Source organism: Carassius carassius, chromosome 29 (assembly GCF_963082965.1).
Source record: "Carassius carassius chromosome 29, fCarCar2.1, whole genome shotgun sequence".
Classification (NCBI taxonomy): Eukaryota; Metazoa; Chordata; class Actinopteri; order Cypriniformes; family Cyprinidae; genus Carassius; species Carassius carassius.
In genome coordinates, this window is record NC_081783.1 from 11,375,857 (window position 1) to 11,399,337 (window position 23,481).

At 38.2% G+C, this 23,481-nt stretch overlaps 1 protein-coding gene across 1 annotated transcript in view; it reads left to right on the top strand.

Annotated features, from left to right (window-relative positions):
- Nucleotides 1-23,481, top strand: part of diaph2 (diaphanous-related formin 2) — a 393,291-nt gene that overhangs the window by 283,699 nt on the left and 86,111 nt on the right. The window contains exon 25 of the mRNA XM_059515857.1: nucleotides 12,190-12,314. Within this exon, the coding sequence (XP_059371840.1) occupies nucleotides 12,190-12,314 (125 nt within the window). The remainder of the gene's footprint in view (nucleotides 1-12,189; nucleotides 12,315-23,481) is intronic.

Consider the following 23,481-nt stretch of genomic DNA (forward strand, 5'->3'; position numbering starts at 1 on the left):
CCTTCTTATTCTACTTGATGCTTTCATCCTATGCTGTACTGGTTCTTAATGGATTCTAATTAGTCATGCCAGTATCATAATTTGATGACTTGGATCAACTGAGATTTGAGATGGTTGAGGGTTACAAGGACACCATTATTGCAATATAAGCTGAACTGAAGCATGGATTGACTGAAGTTAGAATCTGAAATGAACTACTGGACTTTTTTGCTCTTTTCTTATTTGTCAAATCCCCTATCTTCATCTTCACCTGTGGTATGGACAATGACCAGATACGTTTGCTACCATTTATCCTTTTTCACTATGTCAACTTAGAAACCATGCATGCATATCTTCAATTGTTGATTCACTGTTTTGATGGTTTTGTGGGACATATTTGATATAAACATGTATGCAATTACTTAGGTGTTTGTACTTGGTTTGTGTTTCTGAGTCTGGTTAATTCCATAATAGTCAATGAAGTCCTCCCTTATAAATTTATTTGTGATGAGTCCTTCTGAGAGTTCTCGGTTGGAAGGTTACAACACACAAAGAGGAAAGCCACGCATGTAATTTCTCTACCCAGTACCTCCAGGCCTGTGAGGCTCAGAGCTCCCTGTGAAGAGGATGAATGGTCAGAGGCAGCAAATGGCGTCGTTTCATGAGGAAAAAGAGTCATGACAAAACACAAAGCCATCTGTTTGTGAAACAAAATAACTTTGCATTTAACTGTTCAACTGAATTTACCTTTGTCTGTCTGTCTGTCTATCTATCCATCTATCTGTCTGTCTGTCTCTCTGTTTGTCCTGCATTACTATATACAGAGTGTTTCTTATATAGAGCAGTTTATGTATAGCAAACTATGAAAGTGACAATTGTTCATGTATTTTTCCATGACTAGAGCACTGCATCAACATTCAGGACCAGAATGATCCGTGTAATACTCTATATTACAAAAAGATAGTATTATTTCTTAATAATAGTCAGAATTTAGTAAACATGGTCAGTTTCGCTGCTGCATTCACTTGCATGTGTCATGTGTCTAAAAATTACTCTTGGGTCTTACCCAGCCCTGTATCCAAAACAAAGCCAGTGTGACCGATCATCTAAAAGCCTCTTCCCCAATGAACAAAAGTCTTCATTACAAAGCCTCATTGATTATCTATGGCGGACATTTATGCAGCGAGAGCAGAAAACCCAGACACTAGAGGCTGTGTGTTTTCAGTGCCTCTCATTTATTTGAATTAACTGTGTCAATGATGAACTGAGGCTTTATTCAGTCTTAAATCAAAACTAGGAAATGGTCAATGAAGTCAGGTTTGTCCTTACGGTGAATGGTTTCACATTATGAGCAATCTATGAAACAGCTCAAATCAGCTCTCCACATCTGTAACTCCAAGCCTTTTTGTTTGTTTCCTGAAGCTGAATAAATTGTAAACTTGATTCTTATATGGAAATTTTTTATTTTTATTTTTTACTTAAAAGGTGACTATCAGTTAACTTCATATAAAATGTGCCCACATAAGGGCAGATGCTCACTCTCAGGTCATGATGTTTCTCACAGAGGGAGCTGTTGAGCTAGAAATAAAAGCAGTGACAAAATTGCTGCAGATAATCATGCACAATGATACATTCACAATATATGCACGCAAGAGAGCATGAAAATAATATTTTTTGAAGCAAATGGCAGTTTGAAACATTCAAAATTGTATGCCATTCCTCCACATTTTTTGTCTTCATTTCTAAAACTTTCTTAAATGAAATCCAAAAAGAGCTGCATGTTTGTGCAAATGCTGAACAGTAGGTATTAGCAGATATTTTGTGTTTTGTGGCAATTATATATATATATATTTTTTTTTTTCAAGAATCTAAAGGTGTTTCACAAGGTTCAGTATGAATGTCATAGATATTGATATTTTATTCATGGACTTGCCTTCCTGCATTGCATTAAGAAGACATGCTTATGTCCACTGCTTATCAGCCTCACAAACAGAGCTGAAACTTTCCTCTCACTGAAATGTCACTCAGCTGATGGACTGTGCCCTATAAGGTCTGTTGCATGCACCATGTGATAGCATATGACTTTGAAGCTGTGAATGAGTGTGAAGTCAACCTGTCTACCCGTCTCTCACCTAGAGCAGTTTCAGTTTTCTCATTTATCCCAGTGTGCTTCACTCTTGAGAAGCAGTTTGTGCGATTATCTCAGAAATACCAATAGTTGAAATCCTTCTCTGCAATAAAAGTATTCCTTTACAAGATATACGCTGTGCCATGGTCGTTAGCCTGAGTTCAGAGAGGTGATATTAAACAGTAAGTTGATGTTCAAACAGTGATGGATGTGTCTGCCCTCCTTGCTCTGTCTGTATCAGACTTTATGAATACCGATCCACAATTCCCTTCAAATAAGCTAATCTGTGAACTCTAGTGGAGTAATAAGCAGCTAACTCCCACTCTACAAATGCTGCAACATTTTCAAAATCTCTCTGGTATTTTATGCTATCAACTTACCTCCCCTTAAAATCAAAGATGTTATTTCCTTTGTACATTAGAGATGTGGAGAGACAAATGTAAAGTGATTGAAGAAGTTTTAGTATCATATGTGTTGGGTTCTGAGTTTTTCGTCTATCTATCTATCTATCTATCTATCTATCTATCTATCTATCTATCTATCTATCTATCTATCTATCTGCAAAGATATGCATAATGTTAAAAATGTTTTCTATTTCAAACAAGTGCTGATCTTTAGAAAATACTCTCTATGTCTGTATGCCGTCCAATTGCTCTATCGATCATTTTATCTGTCTGTTGGTATTCTGTCTATATTTTTATTGTTCTCTTTCTTTCTAAAAAGGACAAAATAATTATCTCAGATGATTGTGTAAATTGCTTACTAGAACTGTATGCATACTGATGTTCTTTTGAACATGTTGGATTTAAACATTGCTTTAATCATACTAGGTTTTTATTTTTGTTGTTGTGAAATGATATTATATATATATATATATATATATATATATATATATATATATTTATAGTACAGACCAAAAGTTTGGACACACCTTCTCATTCAAAGAGTTTTCTTTATTTTCATGACTATGAAAATTGTAGATTCACACTGAAGGCATCAACACTATGAATTAACACATGTGGAATTATATAAATAACAAAAAAGTGTGAAATAACTGAAAATATGTCATATTGTAGGTTCTTCAAAGTAGCCAGCTTTTGCTTTGATTACTGCTTTGCACACTCTTGGCATTCTCTTGATGAGCTTCAAGAGGTAGTCACCTGAAATGGATTTCACTTCACAGGTGTGCCCTGCCAGGTTTAATAAGTGTGATTTTCTTGCCTTATAAATGGGGTTGGGACCATCAGTTGTGTTGTGCAGAAGTCAAGTGGATACACAGCTGATAGTCCTACTGAATAGACTGTTAGAATTTGTATTATGGCAAGAAAAAAGCAGCTAAGTACAGGAAAACGAGTGGCCATCATTACTTTAAGAAATTAAGGTCAGTCAGTCCGAAAAATTGGAAAAACTTTGAAGTGTCCCCAAGTGCAGTCACAAAAACCATCAAGCGCTACAAAGAAACTGGCTCACATGCGGACCGCCCCAGGAAAGGAAGACCAAGAGTCACCTCTGCTGCGGAGGATAAGTTCATCCAAGTCACCAGCCTCAGAAATCGCAGGTTAACAGCAGCTCAGATTAGAGATCAGGTCAATGGCACACGGAGTTCTAGCAGCAGACACATCTCTAGAACAACTGTTAAGAGGAGACTGTGTGAATCAGGCCTTCATGGTAGAATATCTGCTAGGAAACCACTGCTAAAGAAAGGCAACAAGCAGAAGAGACTTGTTTGGGCTAAAGAACACAAGGAATGGACATTAGACCAGTGGAAATCTGTGCTTTGGTCTGATGAGTCCAAATTTGAGATCTTTGGTTCCAACCACCGTGTCTTTGTGCGAAGCAGAAAAGGTGAACGGATGGACTCTACATGCCTTGTTCCCACCATGAATCATGGAGGAGGAGGTGTGATGGTGTGGGGGTGCTTTGCTGGTGACATTGTTGGGGATTTATAAAAAATTGAAGGCATACTGAACCAGCATAGCTACCACAGCATCTTGCAGTGGCATGCTATTCCATCCGGTTTGCGTTTAGTTGGACCATCATTTATTTTTCAACAGGACAATGACCCCAAACACACCTCAAGGCTATGTAAGGGCTATTTGACCAAGAAGGAGAGTGATGGGGTGCTGTGCCAGATGACCTGGCCTCCACAGTCACCGGACCTGAACCCAATCGAGATGGTTTAGGGGTGAGCTGGACCGCAGACAGAAGGCAAAAGGGCCAACAAGTGCTAAGCATCTCTCGGGGAACTCCTTCAAGACTGTTGGAAGACCATTGCAGGTGACTACCTCTTGAAGCTCATCAAGAGAATGCCAAGAGTGTGCAAAGCAGTAATCAAAGCAAAAGGTGGCTACTTTTTTGTAGAACCTAGAATATGACATATTTTCAGTTGTTTCACACTTTTTATGTATATAATTCCACATGTGTTAATTCATAGTTTTGATGCCTTCAGTGTGAATCTACAATTTTCATAGTCATGAAAATAAAGAAAACTCTTTGAATGAGAAGGTGTGTCCAAACTTTTGGTCTGTACTGTATATATATATATATATATATATATGCTGTATACACGATATATAATATATAGATGCTGTAATACCCGGCTCTTTCTAGACTCTCTAAATGCATCTTACACTTCCCTACTTGTCAAAAGCTTCGTCAGAGTTCTAGTGTGCTAGCGCCCTTAGTATTTGCACGATCACCCAAGGGCATGTGGGTAGTGAAGCAGTGGAGGACAAAGGTGTGTGTTTACCTATAAATATCCCCCAGCTCCACAATCTGTTCACTGGTATTCATAACACATAAAGTTGGCCCACCCACACCCTCTACCCCCTGCACCTGCACAGCCCAGACTTCCCCTCAGTGTCCCCCGAGGCTCCATATCCAGACAGACCCCGTTCAAGGTGTATTCCTCTGTCAGTGGTTCATCCCTTTCTGTTTTCCTTCTGTGAATCTCTGGAGCTACTCAGGTAGTTGTTTATTTGGGCTGTCAGGAGCTAGGCAACCGATGTGACTGGTATCACTCGCTGCTCGTTAGACAGTTTTGCGATTCTGCCCAGTGGCGTGTTGTAAAAGAACTACAAGTTACGCATGTGTGTAACTTGAAAGGCTTTCAGTCTTTTCTTTGCTAGAGGGCAAAGATCGATAGGCCTGCACACCGTTCTTTACTGCTCGCCCTCTACTTTTTTCCCTTTCTCTGTGTGCGAGTCTGATTTCTTCTCTGTTCCCAGGGAATTGTCAGCACCTCGGGTTGATGTCTAAACTTTCTCATATATCAAAATGCATTATAATTGGCTCCATTTGTGTGTCCCTCTGAGATGCGTGCGTCAGCTATCTGTTGTCACAGCAGCTGCCAAGAGCAATATGTTTTCTGAAGTGTATGAGTGAATATGAATTCCATATGTGTTTGATACAGATATCTGCCTTCTTAAAAAAAAAATAATAATAATAAAACATCTCCCTTTCAGGTCAGAAAAATGGTTGGATCTCTGACCTGTGAATGTTGTTTTTTTTTCTTTCACATTTTATCTATTATCTTTATCTGTAGTTTGAGCCAAGTAATTGCATCCAATCCAGGTCCTTTTAGAACCTCGGTTGTGAAGGGATGTCATTGAACCAAGGAGCTTCTCACAATAGAGTGGCGTTATCGCCTGGCCAGCGCTGTTTACAGGATCCTAAGGGATGCTGAGGAGAGAAAGAACACTTTTATTTCCAGCCTCACCGCTCCTGTATGGCAAATCCTCTCCTCCAAAATGGGCATCCGTTAAGGAGAGCGGACAGAGGCTGACTGTTCCCAATCACATGCTTGATGGCCAGCGACCAGCATAGACGGAGCTCACTAGTGTTTGTATTGCATGAGGTGTGCAGTTGATGTGACTTGAATGTGAATAGGTAATCTAGAATTGCTCATCTCATTCAGAGGGGAAAATGGGATTTGTTTATGGTTTTAGGGTTTTGTTGTTTGATCCATTTCTTTCAAATGTTGCATGTTAGAAGTAGTTTGCAGTGAATGACGTGGTGGGGGATTGTTTATATTTCACTAACAATGGATTCAGTGGTATTAGAGTGCCCCTCCTCATGGAGGCCTTGTTGTCTTTGTTTTATCCCTTTTTATTTACTCTTAACAATCCAGAAATGTTTTTATTTCATCAGCTGGGATCTCCTGTGGCTAGCAGCTCATTTTGAAGCATATTTCAACCTTAAGGTTTTTAAGTACAAAAGCTCTCAAATGATCAAATCAGTCAATAAATCCTCAATTATGATTTGCAAAGTGAGGGATTTAAGGAAAACACATATTAAAATAATAAATGGAGCACATGTAAAAGGATTTGTTGCTTTTTTCCCTCTCCATCCGATTAGTACCCCATTGATGGTGACTAGTAATTATGCTAAGCACAAAACGCATTTTGGATTTGCACTCTTTCTGCATTGGAATTAATTGATTTCTGCCTAAACTATACACTGTTTGGTTTCTGTGTTTAGTGATATTAATGTTTGAAAAAGTTATGATTATTACTATTATTAATAACATTTTTACCTGTAATATATTTTTCACATTTGCTTCAATTAAATTTTTTTTAAATTAATTCATTTAAAAATCCCTGTTTCAGCGCTTAACGTCACATATTAATCATAAGACAGCAATTGCATTGCATATCATCATTATGCAGTGAGATCTCAGCTCTTTTGTTCTACCTGAATAGCTCTTGTCTTTCCATACTGCTAAAGTATATATGCCAAGTGTATGCCATTACTATGCTGTCTGTTTCCTATTATCTTTACTCAAACTTAAGTGCCTAAAGAGTGCTGGCAGATGCACAAATGTTTTCTAAACAAACTGAAAAGATTGAACTTTCCATTAACTAAACAGAAAAGCCTCGAAATTGCAGTGAAGTCTATCAATTCAATGCTTATACAAGTAGCTTGCTTATTTAGGGGTTATTATTGTATGTGGAGATCAATAGTCCTCAGTGTGCTTCTGTGAGGATGTAGTGTTCTTTAGTACATGTTTTAAAGATTGAAGTTTATCATCTGTTGATGGTTGTCCAACGAGAGGCATGTTTTTGTTATGAAGAGACATTATTGGAAGAACTACATTTTACCTTCTAAAGTTAATGAGGCAGAATTGGAGAGGGGATAGTTTTGGTATCTGTAACGTCTTTATTTTAAGGGTCTCCTGAGCCTCCAACTCATTACATACCAAATTAAAAGACGTAATCTGGCTGTACCCTGTTCTGCTTTCTTTTCCCCATCAAACTTTTTGTACAGGATGAATGCAATGAACTCCAGTCTAATTGGAGTTTAATGAAAGTTTCCCACTTTCCTGCCAATTATCGGTGTACATACAGTATGTCAGGTGATGGACAATAGCTTTCATGCATAAACCTCTTTAGGTACCTCATCATCATTTCTCTCTCTCTCTTTCTCTCTAGCGCTCACACACTGATCCTCCTCTGTGTCTTATTCATACACATTTAATGGATGCATATATACTGTCCATTCATTCAAGCATTAACTCTCTTGTGTAATTCAAATCCTTGCACACAGGAAGATAAAGAACCAATAATTCTATTGTAAACCACTTAATGGTTGTTACGGGTGATCTTGTCTTTTGTTATATGCTTTGTTTGCCTTTGTTGGTGGAGATTATTTAAATCTCAGATGCCTTATGCTACATTTGGGCATCCTGCTCCCAAATAAATCTCAATTCACGTTGTATCATCCGAGCATCACAGCAACAGCAATGAAATATTGATATGCCTTATCTATAAATCTTACATGGAAATGGTGCCCTCCAACAAATGGCTGACAGTAACGCTGACACCTTGGCATTACAGCTCATGATTTGATATTTTGCAAAGCGCATCTTCTTTCTTTTTTATGACAAGTGACGTTACTTCATGGCAGTTTATGGCAAGAGGAGACGGGAAGGAGCTTAATGAAATAGTCCTCGTCTGTCCCCTGATTCTGAGAATGAATATCACACAGAGGAAGCCCCTAACAGAAGGGCAGGGCTCACAGGCACTAAACCCTGACTTTAAATCTTTAAGAACCCAACCAGCAAGGAGTTTGTCTTATTGTGTAATGCCATCACAATGGGCACTAATGCTGTCGAGTCCTTGATCTTCGAATTCACTCAGATCTCAGCTCATGCAGTGACGGTATTCACATGCAGGTTTTCACCATAACAACACATTTGAGATAAAGAAACAACTTTTTTTTATGATACCGTTTTAGTTGAGTGAACTGACTGGCCTTGCAGAGACTATACATAGACTAAAAAAGAATATAAAAATAAATAGCACAGATGGAACGCTGAAATGAGCCTATTCTGAACTTGACCTAACAAAGTGAAAATTGAATGCGGTTTGAATCTTTGGTAATGAAAACTAGCCAATAACCTAAATATTTGTTAAGCTGAAAAGGTGCCGAATGTTTGTGCACACACTGTTGGTGGGTGTTATGGAAGCACAAGACAGCAGTCATTAGTTTACATTGCCACGTCCCAGAAATAGTTACTGCGAATAGGATAGGGAATCTTTTTCCCCCGCCCCTCCAGTTCATGTGAAATGAGCATATTCAAGTTATTAATGCGGCAGTGCTGGTCCCCTGTAAACAGTGTTATTTTGTTGTTAATCTTACTAATGATATCCCAAAAGGATGCCAGTTTTATTCTGCCTTTGCTTCCAGCAGGGCTCTCTATTAAGAAGAGGAAAGCTGCTTCTGAGACAAACAAATTTATTGCTGAAAAGCAGAAACTGACCTATAACGAGCCCATACTTTCAGATGAACATCAAAAGAAATATTAACATTTTCCTCTTTTATTAATTTTCACATGCAGTACCACACAATGTTACCACTCCAACTTTTTTATAGCTATAATAACGTTGAAAATCCTGATTGTACTGGACACTGTGGTATTATCCTATTTATTGTAGTAATTAAACTAAGCAATTAATTTCTTAAGTGCTCTCTCATTGGGAAATGAAGTATCTATTCATAGATTCTGTATGCTGTGTGGTGCTAAATAATTTTATTTTGTGGTAAACATGGGTTCTAGCCAGAACATAGAAAGGTTTCTATGTAGGGAGCAGCTTTCGGAGTCAGAGATGAACCCTTTAGAAGTGATTGATTACATCTGTGTGCCACACTTGTTGCGCTCCTCATGGGAGATTTCAGTTGATTCCAATAGAGCTGGTCATTAGCATGTAGCTTAGCTAATGATCAGCATGTCAGGCACATATCTTAAAATGCCTAGCACATAAAAATGTGGTTTAATAGTTGTTGTTTTTTTATTAGACTTTTGGTGTTTATTGAATTGTAATGTTTGTTATTTACACTACTCTTCAAAATTTGGTGTCGGTAATTCATGTGGATTTTTGTTGGATCTTTCTACTTAAGTAATAGTTACCTCCAAAGGATGCATGCTCAGTTTTGGAACAGAGCTGTGATTATTTTTTTCATTTGGTCCCTGGTGTTTGCGTTTCATCAGTGTTGAGGCCTGTGAAATGAGTGAGTCAGTGCTGTTATTGGCTGAACTCTGAGAATTTATGGGCTAGTTTTTTTCTCACCCTTGCTGCTCCCCGAGTACCTGGTCCAGAGAGGCACACACCACGCTAGCTTGCCTATCCAATCTCCATCATCTGTCTGCCCACAATTCTCTCGCTCACCCCATATAAAAATCATTGCAACATGCCATTAGAGTATTTTAAACCAATTGAGTTTTAGCTTTTGAAACCAGTCTAAGAAGCTTGTAGCATCATTGAAAAAGCTTAAACTTGTGCCCTTGCCCTCTCGCTGGATTTTCTTGCTTCTGTTCTCTCACAGGGCCTGTCCTCAGACAGAGTGTTAACCTCAGCTTTGTGAGCCCTGATTAGGGGACAGTAAATCCCCAGTTGTGGGTTTCCTCCAGCATGCTACTAATGACACGGAGTCTACCCTTTATATTGTTGTTAGTGCTTTGAGTAGATTTGTGGCTACTACCCAATGTCCTCCTATTTTGAAAAGTTAAAGCAGATGCTATTAGCACTGACCTCGGGAAATAACAGGGATTGAATCCCAAAGCTTAGCTAACAAGACTTAAAGAAATTGTAGAGTGCACTATACAATACTGTTCAAAAGTTTGGTGTTATTTTAGTTTGTCAATATTTGAAACAATAATATTGTGAAATATTATTACAATGTAAAAATTGTTTTCTATTTATAAGTATATTTTAAAATGTGATTTATTCATGTGACTGTAAAGCTGAATTTTCAGGAGCCATTACTACAGTCTTTTCTTTTCTCAACAAACAATTATTATTATCATGTCGGAAACCATTAACAGTTAGCTGCATTATATATATATTTTTTTTTTGTAAATTATGATACTGCTTTCAGGATTCTTTTACAAACAGAAAGTTGTAAAGATCAGCACTTGTTTGAGATGGATGGATGGATGGATGGATGGATAGATAGATAGAATGGTATATACAGTATATTTATTAGTGACATTATTGTTTTCCCCATTTCTAACTGTTGATACTTTCGACATCCCTTAACCCTTAATATATGAGCTGCAATCTGCACCTGTGTTGTTTACTCAGAATGTCCTCACGTCAACTCTCTTGAAGAATGGTTGTCCAATCTTAGACCCATACAAAGCCTCTCATGTCTCTGATCAGTCAGAGCTTTGACCCTCTCACACAGACCTTGTGCCGTGATCATTCGTACGGTGTGTATCAATAAAGCTAAAGCCATACACCAATCACAAAACAGCGCCACGACTACATCCGCATCCCTACTGATCCCCCTAAGACACTGCTGGCGCTTTGAAGTCCAGACTTGAAAGGACTACAGTGAGTGCATAGAGAGATGGAGAGCAGTAAACAGTGATTATGTAGAGATTAATGAAGCTGAACCCATGCTGACGCCACTCAGCCTCCGGACAGCAGCCGCAGTCAGCAACTCCAGCATCACTTCAGTGCACCTGTCCACCTGAGCACACCTGCAAGATTTACAACACAGACCAGCCAATATACTCTCGAGTACAGGGTGTTAAGAAAGTCAAGCCAGAAAGTCCATTTGAATAATTAGAAAGGGAAATTAAATGTATTAGTTATACTTAAGTTGTTGGTTGTGAATCATATGTTTATGATTATTTATTTATTTATTTTAACTGAAATGAAAATTGAAAGGCAAAATGTATATATTCTTTGTGAAAATTGTATATTATTTTAATATTGCCAAAATATGTAAATTTTTATATTAATGTATTTGCTGTATTACAACATTAGATTGTTGTATTACCATTGTAGCTTTGCAAGTTACTGCATTTGTTATTATTTCATTTGATATTACTACAATATTTGTCTTAATATTACATTAGATCTAAATATACATAGATCAACTCATGTGTGCTCTGTTGTTTTTTGTCCTCATTCCAAAAATTAGTGGTTGATGGTTTCTGTAAACTAATATTTTTTTCTTCTTAAAAAAAAAACAAAACAGTAGCATTTGATTATTTTTGATTTTTTTTTTAATGCTACATTCTTTATAATGGTGTTAATGGGTGATGATTCAAACTGAAGTTGCCTGAATCATTATTTCTGTATGTTTCATGCATGATTATTTAGCAGTATTCAATGTGGCATGTGTTGCCTCAAGTAATATTGTCACTGATCAAAGTCTCCAGAGTTTAAAAGTTGATATAGAAAGCCTTTGACAGTAGCTTCAGTGCAGTATTTAACAAACTTCATAACCAAAGATTTCTGAGGGCTGAGTTAGGTGCTGGACTTAATATGCTTGTCAAGATGTTAAATTTTAAAGAAGAGCACTTGAGTTCATCAAACAGGATGAATTAGGCAGGCAACTACCGCCTACACAGTATAGGAGAAAAAAAAAATGCATAAGATAACATATAATAAAGCTCAACTGTACACTGTGTCTCAGTACAATTAAGCATGAGCTCATAGACTCGAGTCATAAAATAAAAAAATAAAAAAATGTTTCTTGTCTTGGATAATTATTCATTTGGCCACAAACTATTCAGCATACCCATCCATTGTTTGTTTATGTTTTTTTTTGTTTTTATCTGACTTTTACAGTATCTGCCCAAATCCTGAAAGCCAGCCTGGACACAATGGAACGGCATATTCAGAGGCTGGAGAACGACATCCAGAACTTCCCCAAGACTGATGACAAGCAGGATAAGTTTGTTGAAAAAATGTCAATATCCTTTGAGCACATTTACAATTTTTTTTCTCCTATGCTAAAAAGTTTTGAAGGCTTCTATGTTGGAATGAGGAGCTGAGGTCCCTTTTCCAGTAAGCTATCAAAAAGATTAATTCTTAATCAGTATTTTTGTTTTGTTTTCCATTTTCTAACGTTTAAGGTCAGTAAGATTTATTATATGATCAGCAAAAGCGGTATTTTTCTGATTAAAAAAAAAAAAAAGATTATTTTAAAATTTAATTTATTCCTGATTCCAGATTCCTGTTCCTGAAGCTGAATTTACTGCAGCCATTAATCCAGTCTTCAGTATCATTCTGTCAAAACAGTCTGTTAATTTAATGCTTAGGAAAAAAATTTGTAGCATTATTAATGTCATTACTGTCATTTGTTCCTCCATAAAGGTATTAATTTCTTAAAACAATTTTTGACCTCAGACTTCTTTTGAACTTATAGAACACCTATAAATCAAACTAATCATTACATTTTGTTGGTTTCAGAAATTATATTTTGATTTAATCTATTTAATAATAAATATAGACATAATAGGTTTATACAAAAAAATGAAATAAAAAAGAAATATACTGCCTGAAAACAAGCCTTATTTTCACACAGTTTGGCTTAAGTCATATGTATCTTTTTTTAGGGATGGTTACATGTTTTGACCAGAAAACAAGGCAAAAATACTGGATAGGCTTGGATAGGTTGTCTCAAAGTGAGGTGTTTATCAGCGTTCTCCTCGTCTCTCCAAAGGGAGTTCATCTTGGGTTCTATTTATACTGCACAACTTTCTCCCCACAGACTCGAATGGAGGGCTTCTTAGCCTTCTACACTTATAACCCCATGCTGATTACATCTGCTGACCAGCCACTGCCCCCCTCACTCCAACTTTCTAAGGGCTATCAGCTCTCAAAGCACCTCTCCCATTTCGATAACAGAAACGCTGCCCTCAAATTGAATTAGATGCTACAGCACTTCTCAGACTCTGCGAAGTGAGGAAGTTATACACTTGTTTGACTTTTGCTTTCTGACATGTGAGCCAAAACAGAGTCAAATGGTGCTGATTTAGGCAAGTTTGACTTTTAAGCCCGTTCTGAGCGACGGCCTGACTTTTATATTCCCGCCGTTCCTCAGTGGTGTTATTAACTACAAGAACGAACCATTAATCAATGACTTATCAAGTCTGAGAGTCTTCCCATATGTTCCCCAAGCACTGGAAAGACAGCAGTTAACCTTATTTTAGCTCTTTGTTCACAAGCTTAACGTTGAGATTTATGGGGGGCTTATGTGGCACTTTGGGTGGCATAAGAATAATAGCCCCAGCACACATTAAAAATCTGTTCCTAGTAAAAGAGGGCTGCTTAGGTTTGTATGATTTAAGAACAATGAGCTGCTCTCGCCTGCAGTGCGGCACGAACAAACAAGCCAGAATACCTCTGTGGGCTTAGTGACAGTATTGATTAGCAGGACTCTGGGAGGATTGGAACTTGAGTGAGGGGAAATGGAGAGGCGTGGATCCACTGCGGCAGCACCGGGGCCTCACTGCGTCCCCGGAGGATTGTAAAAGCCAACCGGGCCTCGAGTGCAAGCGCGGACGCATCTCGTCCCTGTCTCACCTGATCTGTCATCAGAGCCGGCGCGCAGCCTAAGCTGAATGCAGTCACGTCCGTTTGATGATTCGAAAGGGATTTTTTAGCAGCGGAGAAAAAAAAAAAAAGCGAGTGAGAGAGCCGTGGCTGAAAGGGAATGGCTCCACCCTCATTGTGCACCAGTCACGACTCGTTTTCAGAGGCGTCGGAGCCCGGCTGCAGAGATGCTGACTGACAGCACGTTCAAACACAGCTGCGCCAGCTCTTTTGCGGATGACAGGGCAGACATTGTCACTGAGCTAAAGGAGGCCGAAAGCTGTTTCACTCGACCATTGTGGACAGCAGGCTAGATGTTATAGAAGGAGTGATTGAATTTGTGAACATGGAGCTGGTTGGGGGTGTGCGCGCTTTCTGCTAGATGTGCTCCATTGCTCGCCGTACAACAGGCTTCTTGATCGCCTTTTTATGTGTTTGACCTTAATGTGACCTTTTGACAAATGACTGTCATGTGCAGATGCTATTTAAGAGTCACAGTGCAGGAAGTATTTTAAAAACATTCGCTGTTGAGGGTTTGTTTAAACGGGTTGAGAAAGGAAATTTGCATGAATGGGGAAAAAAGACAGATGTTACCGTGTTTACAGTGTTTTCTTTGCCTGTAGATACTCAATCAAATCACACTACTACAGGTGGCCACTGTCAGAATCTTCAGATTTCTTCCTTTTTTATGAACTGTAGCCTTGAGATCCATCTGATTTAATCTACCCTGAAATCACACTACTCTGTGTGTGTATGTGTGTGTGGGCATGTTTTTGTGACATATCAGGACAGAACTGTGTATAATGACATGGGTATGAAACAGGTATTACAAGGAAATGGGGACTTGTGAGGACATAACCCATGTCCCCATTTTTCAAAATGCTTATAAACCATACAGAATGAGTTTTTTTGAGAAAGTAAACATGCACAAAGTTTCCTGTGAGGGTTAGGGTTAGGTGTAGGGTTGGTGTAGGGCCATAGAATGTACAGTTTGTACAGTATAAAAACCATTACGCCTATGGGATGTCCCCACTTTTCACAAAAACAAACGTGTGTGTGTGTGTTTACTCTCTGCTGCTCCAGGGAGACCCAACACAATACAATTGTGGCGTTTCATATGCAGAACATTTGTTTCTTTTCAGTTTTCATGGCAGCTCAAACTGCAGATTTAGAGCCCTGCCAGTGAGATAGTAGGAGAGAATGAACTACTATGTACCAAATTTTATGAGATAAAAAGCCTTTAACTAGAGGGAGGCCGTAAGAGAGAGCGGTAGAGGAATTTTGCCTTGGTAGGTGTCAGCTTTTTTGGATGTAATAATAGCGGTACACATTTCACACCGCTCTGAAATTGTGGAGGTGACATTTTGCAATATTAAAAAATCTCACCAAATATGGGAATATCATATTAGATTCCTATTAAGGTGCTTAAGACTCTGGAACAAATATGCATTTATTAGCTTACATGGCGATGCGCCGTTGATATATTGATCCATTAAATAGAAATGATTGTGGCAGCAAATCAAGGCTGGTTTCAGAATGCACAGAGCACACTGTTGCAAGAGAGAAATAAACTCCTGATATGCATAAGGGTTAGTTTTTAGAGTCAAATAAAGGAATTTGCTTTTATTACCAACTGCTCAATGTTCCCTCTTGCAATATGAACATGTATATGTGAGAGTGTGTTTGTCTAAAGTATTAGGTCAGCTATGGGAAAGTAGTTGCAGATGCACTCCAACTGCCTTGTATACATTATTTAATCAGTTTTTAGTACTAAAGATCATTGTGCATCATAATTCACACTACTTGCTAACAATGAATGTTTTTCCCCTTCTTCTGTTTTTAGTTTAGGCATGCTTTGGAGGATATTATGTGTTGTTTGTATTGCTGGAATATCCTCTTAAATGCATTCATAGTGAGGATGGGGAGTTTTTCATTACATAAAAGCATTTCATACACACAAGACACTACAGCATACATTAAAACTGTATAGTTATTACAGTCCTCTGCTTTAAACCGTTCTAAATAATTGGTGTAATGCTCGCAGAGTAGCTCATACTCTTATCTTATCCACTGTTACTGTAATGTATGCAAATGACTGAGTAGGATGTTTGTTCAGCAGTTTAGTGATATCTATCTATCAAAATTAATGGCTCCCTACAAAGACTTTTAAATGAACTAGCGACCTGCCTGGGGTCCGGGCGTTCTGGAATCTTAATGGAGAGCGGAACAGTTCCAGCGGCATTTGGCGGCCGAGTTTTGACGGATGAGAGGGTCTGTCTAATAGATTTTGCTCCACTATAATTCAGTGGGCTGGTATTTAACTTAACCTTTGTTCTCTCTATGCACTGAAAAACACCAATCAGCTGGCCAATTTCTCCTGCCGCCACCTCTCTAACGAAAGAGCCCATGCAAGAACAGAAAAGTTCATATAAATACAATGACGTGTGAAAGGAACTAAGATAGAAAATAGACAGTTCTGTATCTATCATTTAATTTGGATTAAATGAGCCATGTTTGAAGTCATTAAATACTGATAAATGTATGCCTGTGACCACATATGCCTTCAGCCTTCAGTTTGGATAATCAACAATTTAATTATATAGTTGATTCAGTACTGTTTAATAATATTTGTTAATTATGGTAATTATAAGTAATAAATGTCATAGGGTTGTAGCCGCCTTAGGAAAATAATCAAGCCACTCAGAATTGACTTCTTTTTATCTCTGGTAAAATATCGGACTTTTCATTAGAACATTTAAATATTTCTTACTTTTATTTTAAATGTAATATTTTGTTTGTTGCAAGTATATGTATATATGATTAAGAAGTATATCTGAAGTAAATCATTTAAAATATATTTATTATTAAACATTAGTAGTATTAACAATCACAATTAATTGAATTGTTTTATACAGTTTTTTTTTTCATATGTTAACCAAATTCTTTTGAAAGCTGGTCTAAATAAAAAAACATAATAATAATAATAAATATTTGATAATGAAAAAAGGCCTTGTCAAAGTGATATTAGCTTACATAAAATGGTTATTTGTTCCATACTCACTAAATGAATATGTGCACAAAATGCATGGCTTTCCTTTTCACTTGCCAAGACATAAACATACCTTTCAGATAAAGGGTGCAGTTTCTTAAAAGACTCCCTGAAGCTTTGGACTTTATTGTGGCTCTCTTTACAATGCCTATGAACAAATCGTCTCTCGTAGCTCCAAAATACAATGTCTCGTTAGACAGAGGAAATCACCCACCGAGGTAAGTGCTAGAGCAGTCAGGCCGGTCATTCTATAGGAAATGTATGATTTACTGGTTTTCTTAACCTCTGCTTTGAGAGGAGCATACATTCGGGACACCTGACCTCACTGGCATAAACAATCATTCTTTAGGAGAGAGAAATATCTGAGACCATTGTTCTGTTGTGCAGTATGCATTTTGTTTTGAAAAGCTGTGGTTTCCATCCTGGTTTTAGAGTGTCGACCAGCGTTCAGCAGTGCAGCATAACACTTGATTAGCACAGCATAGCACCTTTTATGCATTGTAGTATTCTGGCACACTTTCTCGCTGTGTGTTTTAATACCTGCTGTGGAGATGCAGTAGCTTTAGGCATCAATGTTTGATGGGTTGAGAGAAGCGGAAATACACCGAGTGCTGCGGGAGAACATTTCATCCGCCTGATGTAAATCACAAGTCATATAGGGTTTCTTAGAAAGCTTGGCTTGTGTGACTCTGCACATCTCTGAGCATTACATATTGCTCCCGAAGATCATGCAAATCGAGGTGAGGAATGATCAGCTGTGATTATTATTTTACCTTTGGGTACAAAGTCTCTAATGAATTGATGAAGATGCGTTTGCAGCAGCCTGCACAGTGTTTCCAGCTCTTCTCTGTGAATATGCCTCTGCTTAGTCTCAAACCTCTGTTAATTATGGAATTAGGTCAGAGGAATGTGGTGGCATCCTGCGCTGGTTATGTTTACCTCACAATAACTCAGCGTCTGCCTCTAATTCTAGAGAAATTTGCTCGAAAATAATAGAGCAAATGAATCACAGTTCACATCTCACCTCTTTCATTTATTGATATAGTACAAGACTGAAGTAAAGGGATGAAAAGATGATTGATTCAGGCCATATCTTTGACTTCCTTCCCATGGCCTTTTTGTTTATTCCAGGACTGTATTGTCTACAGGGGACGGCATTGTTCAACAACAATGGCTAACTTGAATTTACCGCGTGTCACAGGAGACATTAAGATTTTAATTAACAAATTCTAATTGGTCCTGAACAGAATAAACAAAAGCGCATCCAAATAATAATTGCAATTCCGGTAATGATAGTCATAAAGAAAGCAAAGGCCGAAGTCTGAGCACAAAACCGACTTGGCACCCGCGTCTGTTATTATATTGCCGGCATGCGCACATTCGTGTTTATTGGGAAATGGCATCCAAACCATGTGTTTTGTGTGATAGGATTTTGCATATGCTAATGCACTTGATTGCCTTGATGTGTGGCTGGGTGGGGGAGTCTCAGCACGAACCAGAGAGGCTTGATAACTGCCTCTTCAAATCCCATCCTCAAAGCTTCCGCCATTCAGCAAGGCCCTCCGTGCTTTGGGAGGAGGCTGCGTTTGTGAAGCCATGATTAGAAGGGTATTTAATGGAACATCAGTGCCACTGATGCAGAATGATGCTGATTGTTAAAGTGCTGTTTTGCTTTGGCCATTTGTGGTATTATTGCCTTGTTTAATTGATTGAATTGACATTTGGGAGAGTGTTTTATAAGGATAACTCTAGCGGAAACTGGAACCTTTGGGTGGGGGAGGAATAATAATAACAGCAATAAACCATCAATGATACAATTTCTCTGTATCTCCCATTTTCCTTTTTTTAGATATTAGTTCTGTGTATTCTTTGCAAGCCAGCGGGTTCTCAGCAGTGGCTGGGTATGGTACTCGTTTGCCAAATGACAGCTACGTTTACTCCCACTGCTGCCCTGTCTTCATCAGACCCTCAGATAGTTCATCTGCCTTGATCATATTATGTTCCCTAAAGCACAGCCAAGCAGTTGAAATCATCAGCTCCGTGCTTTGGCTGTCGTCACACACAAGCGTTTGTCTGGGCCTCACCCTCCAGAGACACATATCAGCTCTGCACTCTCCTCTAATGAAAATGACACTTTGAAAGAGATCGAGCATATTTCTGCTATCGTATTTCATAAATCGAATTTTCGTGATTGCCTGACCTGATTTTTCGTAGTTGTTTCGATCTCAGTCAGTCATGGAAACGTCTCAATGCGAGTTATCATTATGTGTGCGAATACTCTGGAAATTCCACAATCAGTGTCTCGTTAGGAGGGGGAAAACTGGGGCTGATTTGGCAGGTCCATTAACCCAGAGCGCAGGGCTGACACGGCCACTAAGACTGAGGCTGACAGGCATACTACTCCCCGGGTGGAGGTGAAAGCCTTCAGTCGAGACTCTCTCTTTCATTCCTTCTGCTGTACTTGAGACATGGACAATCTCCAGAAAATAGGAAGTAGGAGGTCTGTATAGATTTACATGTGAGACACCGTCCATTTCTCCCCAAAGGTGGTGATCTGTATTAGGCTACATTCCATTTCATGGTTGGCATATTAGGTGTACAGAAAGATGATGAGGAATACATAAAGGCCGATCCCACTTAGGAGCTCACAAAGTGGCATGTGGTCTCCACATTCTCCTGAAGAAATGTCTTTTCCCAGTCATAGATGATAGGATTTGCCACTCTATCTTCTTCCAGTCCATCAGTTTTTGAATTATACTTCATATCTGCTGCATTCCCAGTGTCAGAACTCAGACCTCCTAGAACGTGATTAATCAAAAAACACATTTTAGCCCGATGCCAGTATGACTTCACACATCAAATAAGGAATCTGAGCCGGTTGTATTAGTCTCTAACGACACAGTCTAACGGCAGTCATGTTTTATATAAAAATGTGTCCTTTATAGTGTTCTATCTGGATCATTTGGTTCTGTTCTCATTTCTGTTATTAGTCCTGTAACACCAGTTAAATGGCCAGTTAAATGCCTCAGTAGATGAGCGGCACACATTCGGTGAACAACTGGCTCTATATTATTTTCTGCCGTGCTAATTATAGCTGTCATCTTGTGTTTGTAGCAAACTCCCTACAGGCAAGTCGGTTCACTCTGCAGCCATCTTGGTAGCCCCTCCGGGCAGCTGTTTTCTGTGTAGGGTTATAGGAGTGCAACTGCAGCTCATGCTCATTAGGTTTGGCAAAATTAAGAATTGAAAAATTGGCTCATATTATGCATTCAAATATATTTTATTATTATCATGTCTAATAAATATATCAGCCAGCATTTCCCCCCACAACATTTTATATAAATTTGAATTGATTTTTCAGTTGGATCTTAATTGCAATTCTACATCATGTTTACTACCTAAATTCAAATACAGGAACTTGAAAGGCATTCTTCATTAATTTCTTCTTGACTGGAGGAAGAAAGGATCTGTTCTTCAGTGTTTCATAAACAGCCATAAAATGTGACAACTATTGCTTCGTTTGACTGAAAGGTGGTGCTTTTGTTCCTGTAACCATTTGAACGTTACAATTTCTTCCCATTCAGTTTGCCCTGTCTCCTCCTGTCTCTAGTTTATAGTGCCATAAGGTTCCCCATAACAGACCTAGAAAAGAAAACCACCACCCTGGACTCCCGTCCCTTAGAAAGAGAGAAAAATAGCACATCTAGTTTGCATACTTGAATGCGCTCAATTTGAAAGGGAGGCAGACGAAGAGAGAGATAGAGACCGAGAGCATGTCCCTGTTGTCTTGAGGGTTTTGGCAAAGATCCACAGAGAACACTCATCCTCTGGAACTTTCTGCTTTTGCTCCAGTCGGTACTTCATTATAACCCCTGAAGTCTCTGGCTTAAAGCCGGTTAATAGACGCAGAGCTTCTCCTACTCATTTGTCATGGGCCCGTGGGTTTGATGCAAAGCACTCAGCACTTGTTGCTCCGTGTTAATCCCACTGTAGACACCAACTCGCTCTTCTGTGCTTTTTCAACTCACCCGCCGTCATGGCTCGTAATTTCATTTTCATTTAATGTTTTCATAGAAATCCCAGCCCCTCGCTGCTGAATTGCACCATTGTCGCCAAATTACTTTATCAAATGAAAATTGGGATGTGAGAGAGAGAGAGAGGAAACATACTGTTGTGTTATTCTCTTCTAAAGAAACCTCCGTTTGCATATGTATTTGTTTTAGGACAAGACGGCATGCTGGAGAATCAGAGCTGTGTATTGGGCATGTTTTATGGAAGGATTGTGTTTTCGTAGACTATAAAGAAAAGATAAACATGGCCTCGGAGAGCCTCCACTGTGCAAACCTTTTCTTTTCTGTCTGCCATAATGAGCGTTATCACCATATCTCAGCAGAAATGACTGTAAGGCACTTATATAACAACTGATGCCTCAGTGATTTCTTAAATGGAAAGTTGAAGTGTACTTAGTCCATGCTGAAGATATACAGGGTTGGACGGTTGCCGATTATTCCACTCCACACTGAAATTTTCACCACTGCTACTACTTATTGTTCTTTAGTGCATTTAAGAAGTATGAGGCTGAATATAAAGCAAAAAAAAAGGCTGAGAAAAGGCCCTCAGTATCATCAGTGAACTTGCCTTCCCACCAGATCAGGGTTGGGCCAAATTATAAACCAAATTAAAGACTTCATCAAAATTAAAGACTTTTGATTAAAGACGGAATCAAAATGTAGATTTTAATCCATATTTGTTTGCTTTGTTTATTAACTCTACTTGTTCAAAAGTTTAGAAAGAAGTCATCTCTTATGCTCACAAAGCCTGAATTTATTTGATTAAAAATACAGTAAAACAGTAATTTTGTAAAATATTATTACAATATAAAATGAATGGATTCTAGTTTAATATATTTTGAAATGTAATTTATTCCTCTTATGGCAAAGCTGAAATTTCAACAGCCATTTATCCAGTCTTCAGTGTCACATGATCCTTATGATCCAGAAATCATTTGTAATATATTGATTTGCTGCTCATAATTAAATAAAATAAAAATAAACATAAATATAAATATAAAGTGTTAAAAATCAAAACAATTTTTTTTCAGGATTATTTGATGAATGGTTCAGTAAAAAGTTATCAGAAGAATATCATTTATTTGAAACATAAATCTTTTTTACTGTCACTGTAGATCAATTTAATGCATTTTTGCTGTAAAAAGTATTAATTTAAAAAAAAAAAGATCAAATTTTTTTTTATAGTTGTGTACATGCTAGTCTACTCATATATATATATATATATATATATATATATATATATATATATATATATATATATATATATATATATATTTATATATATATATATATATATGATGTAACTGAACCCTATTGGCGATTGGACACAATAAAAATAAAAGAAATGAGCCTTTGCAAATGTCTTCCTATTTTAATATAAAATCACGTCAGCAGTTCCCTCATCAAGCGATTTCCTGGGGTCTTAAATGTCTGAACATTTTAAAGTAATGCCAAACGATTTCCTTGAAAGAACAGCGAACAATTTGGCATACATCTCTATTTGTCCTCTATTAGATTTAGCCCTGTATCATTTCCGTCCATGTCCCTGTCCATTCATATATGTGAACTCAGACATGCCATTAGCCAGATATATTGACTGCATTCGCCTGTTATGAACCAATTAGTGGGTTCATTATGTAAATACAGCCTGTTAATTATCTTGCACATTCAAATTAATTATGATGTATAATGTCGGCATTAGCAGGAAGTCCAGCCCAGGTGGGCACTCTTGAATCTCAGCGAATATTTGAAATGAAGTCTATGGTGGAACTGCGATCTGTTTTTAGTCGTTTCTTGATGTGGATCAGCAGATCTGGTAGCTGATAGAGGAGTACAGTGTGGTGACTTCTAATTAAAATGAATTTCTGACAGATCGGTGCACTAACAGTTACAAACTGCAATCTGATGTTAATCAACAGGGGTTTCTTCATTAATTGACAAAATTAGCCTCATCAATCACACAGAGGGGGACGGTGGGGTTGTTTAGAGCTGCTGTCTTGTCATCGCATGCTTTTACAGGACGAGCAGCATGATGCCGCCTCTGGACGACAGACAGATGCACGCACACACTGACACAGTGTCGCTGCTGAGCCCATTCTTGCAAATATGTCCTGAAATCTCAGAGAAATGAGTCATGTTTGCTTTATGATGATGCCATGATATTGCAAAACCAGTGTTGGAGCTTTGTGTTCAGTGAAGATGAAAACAAAAAACCTCTCTGTTTAACATTTGTGTTGTGTTCTTGAAATGCTTTTTATCAGGTGTTTACACCCAAGAATATGTGAAGCCTTTTTTGCCTCATTAAAAATAAGCCCAAAAACAACAAATTACCCTCAGTGAAAAGTGAGTGCATAATAAGACTGAACGCTCAGTCTTCCCTGAGCGTTCAGCACAATTGACTTCTTTGGATGTCTCAGGCGTCTT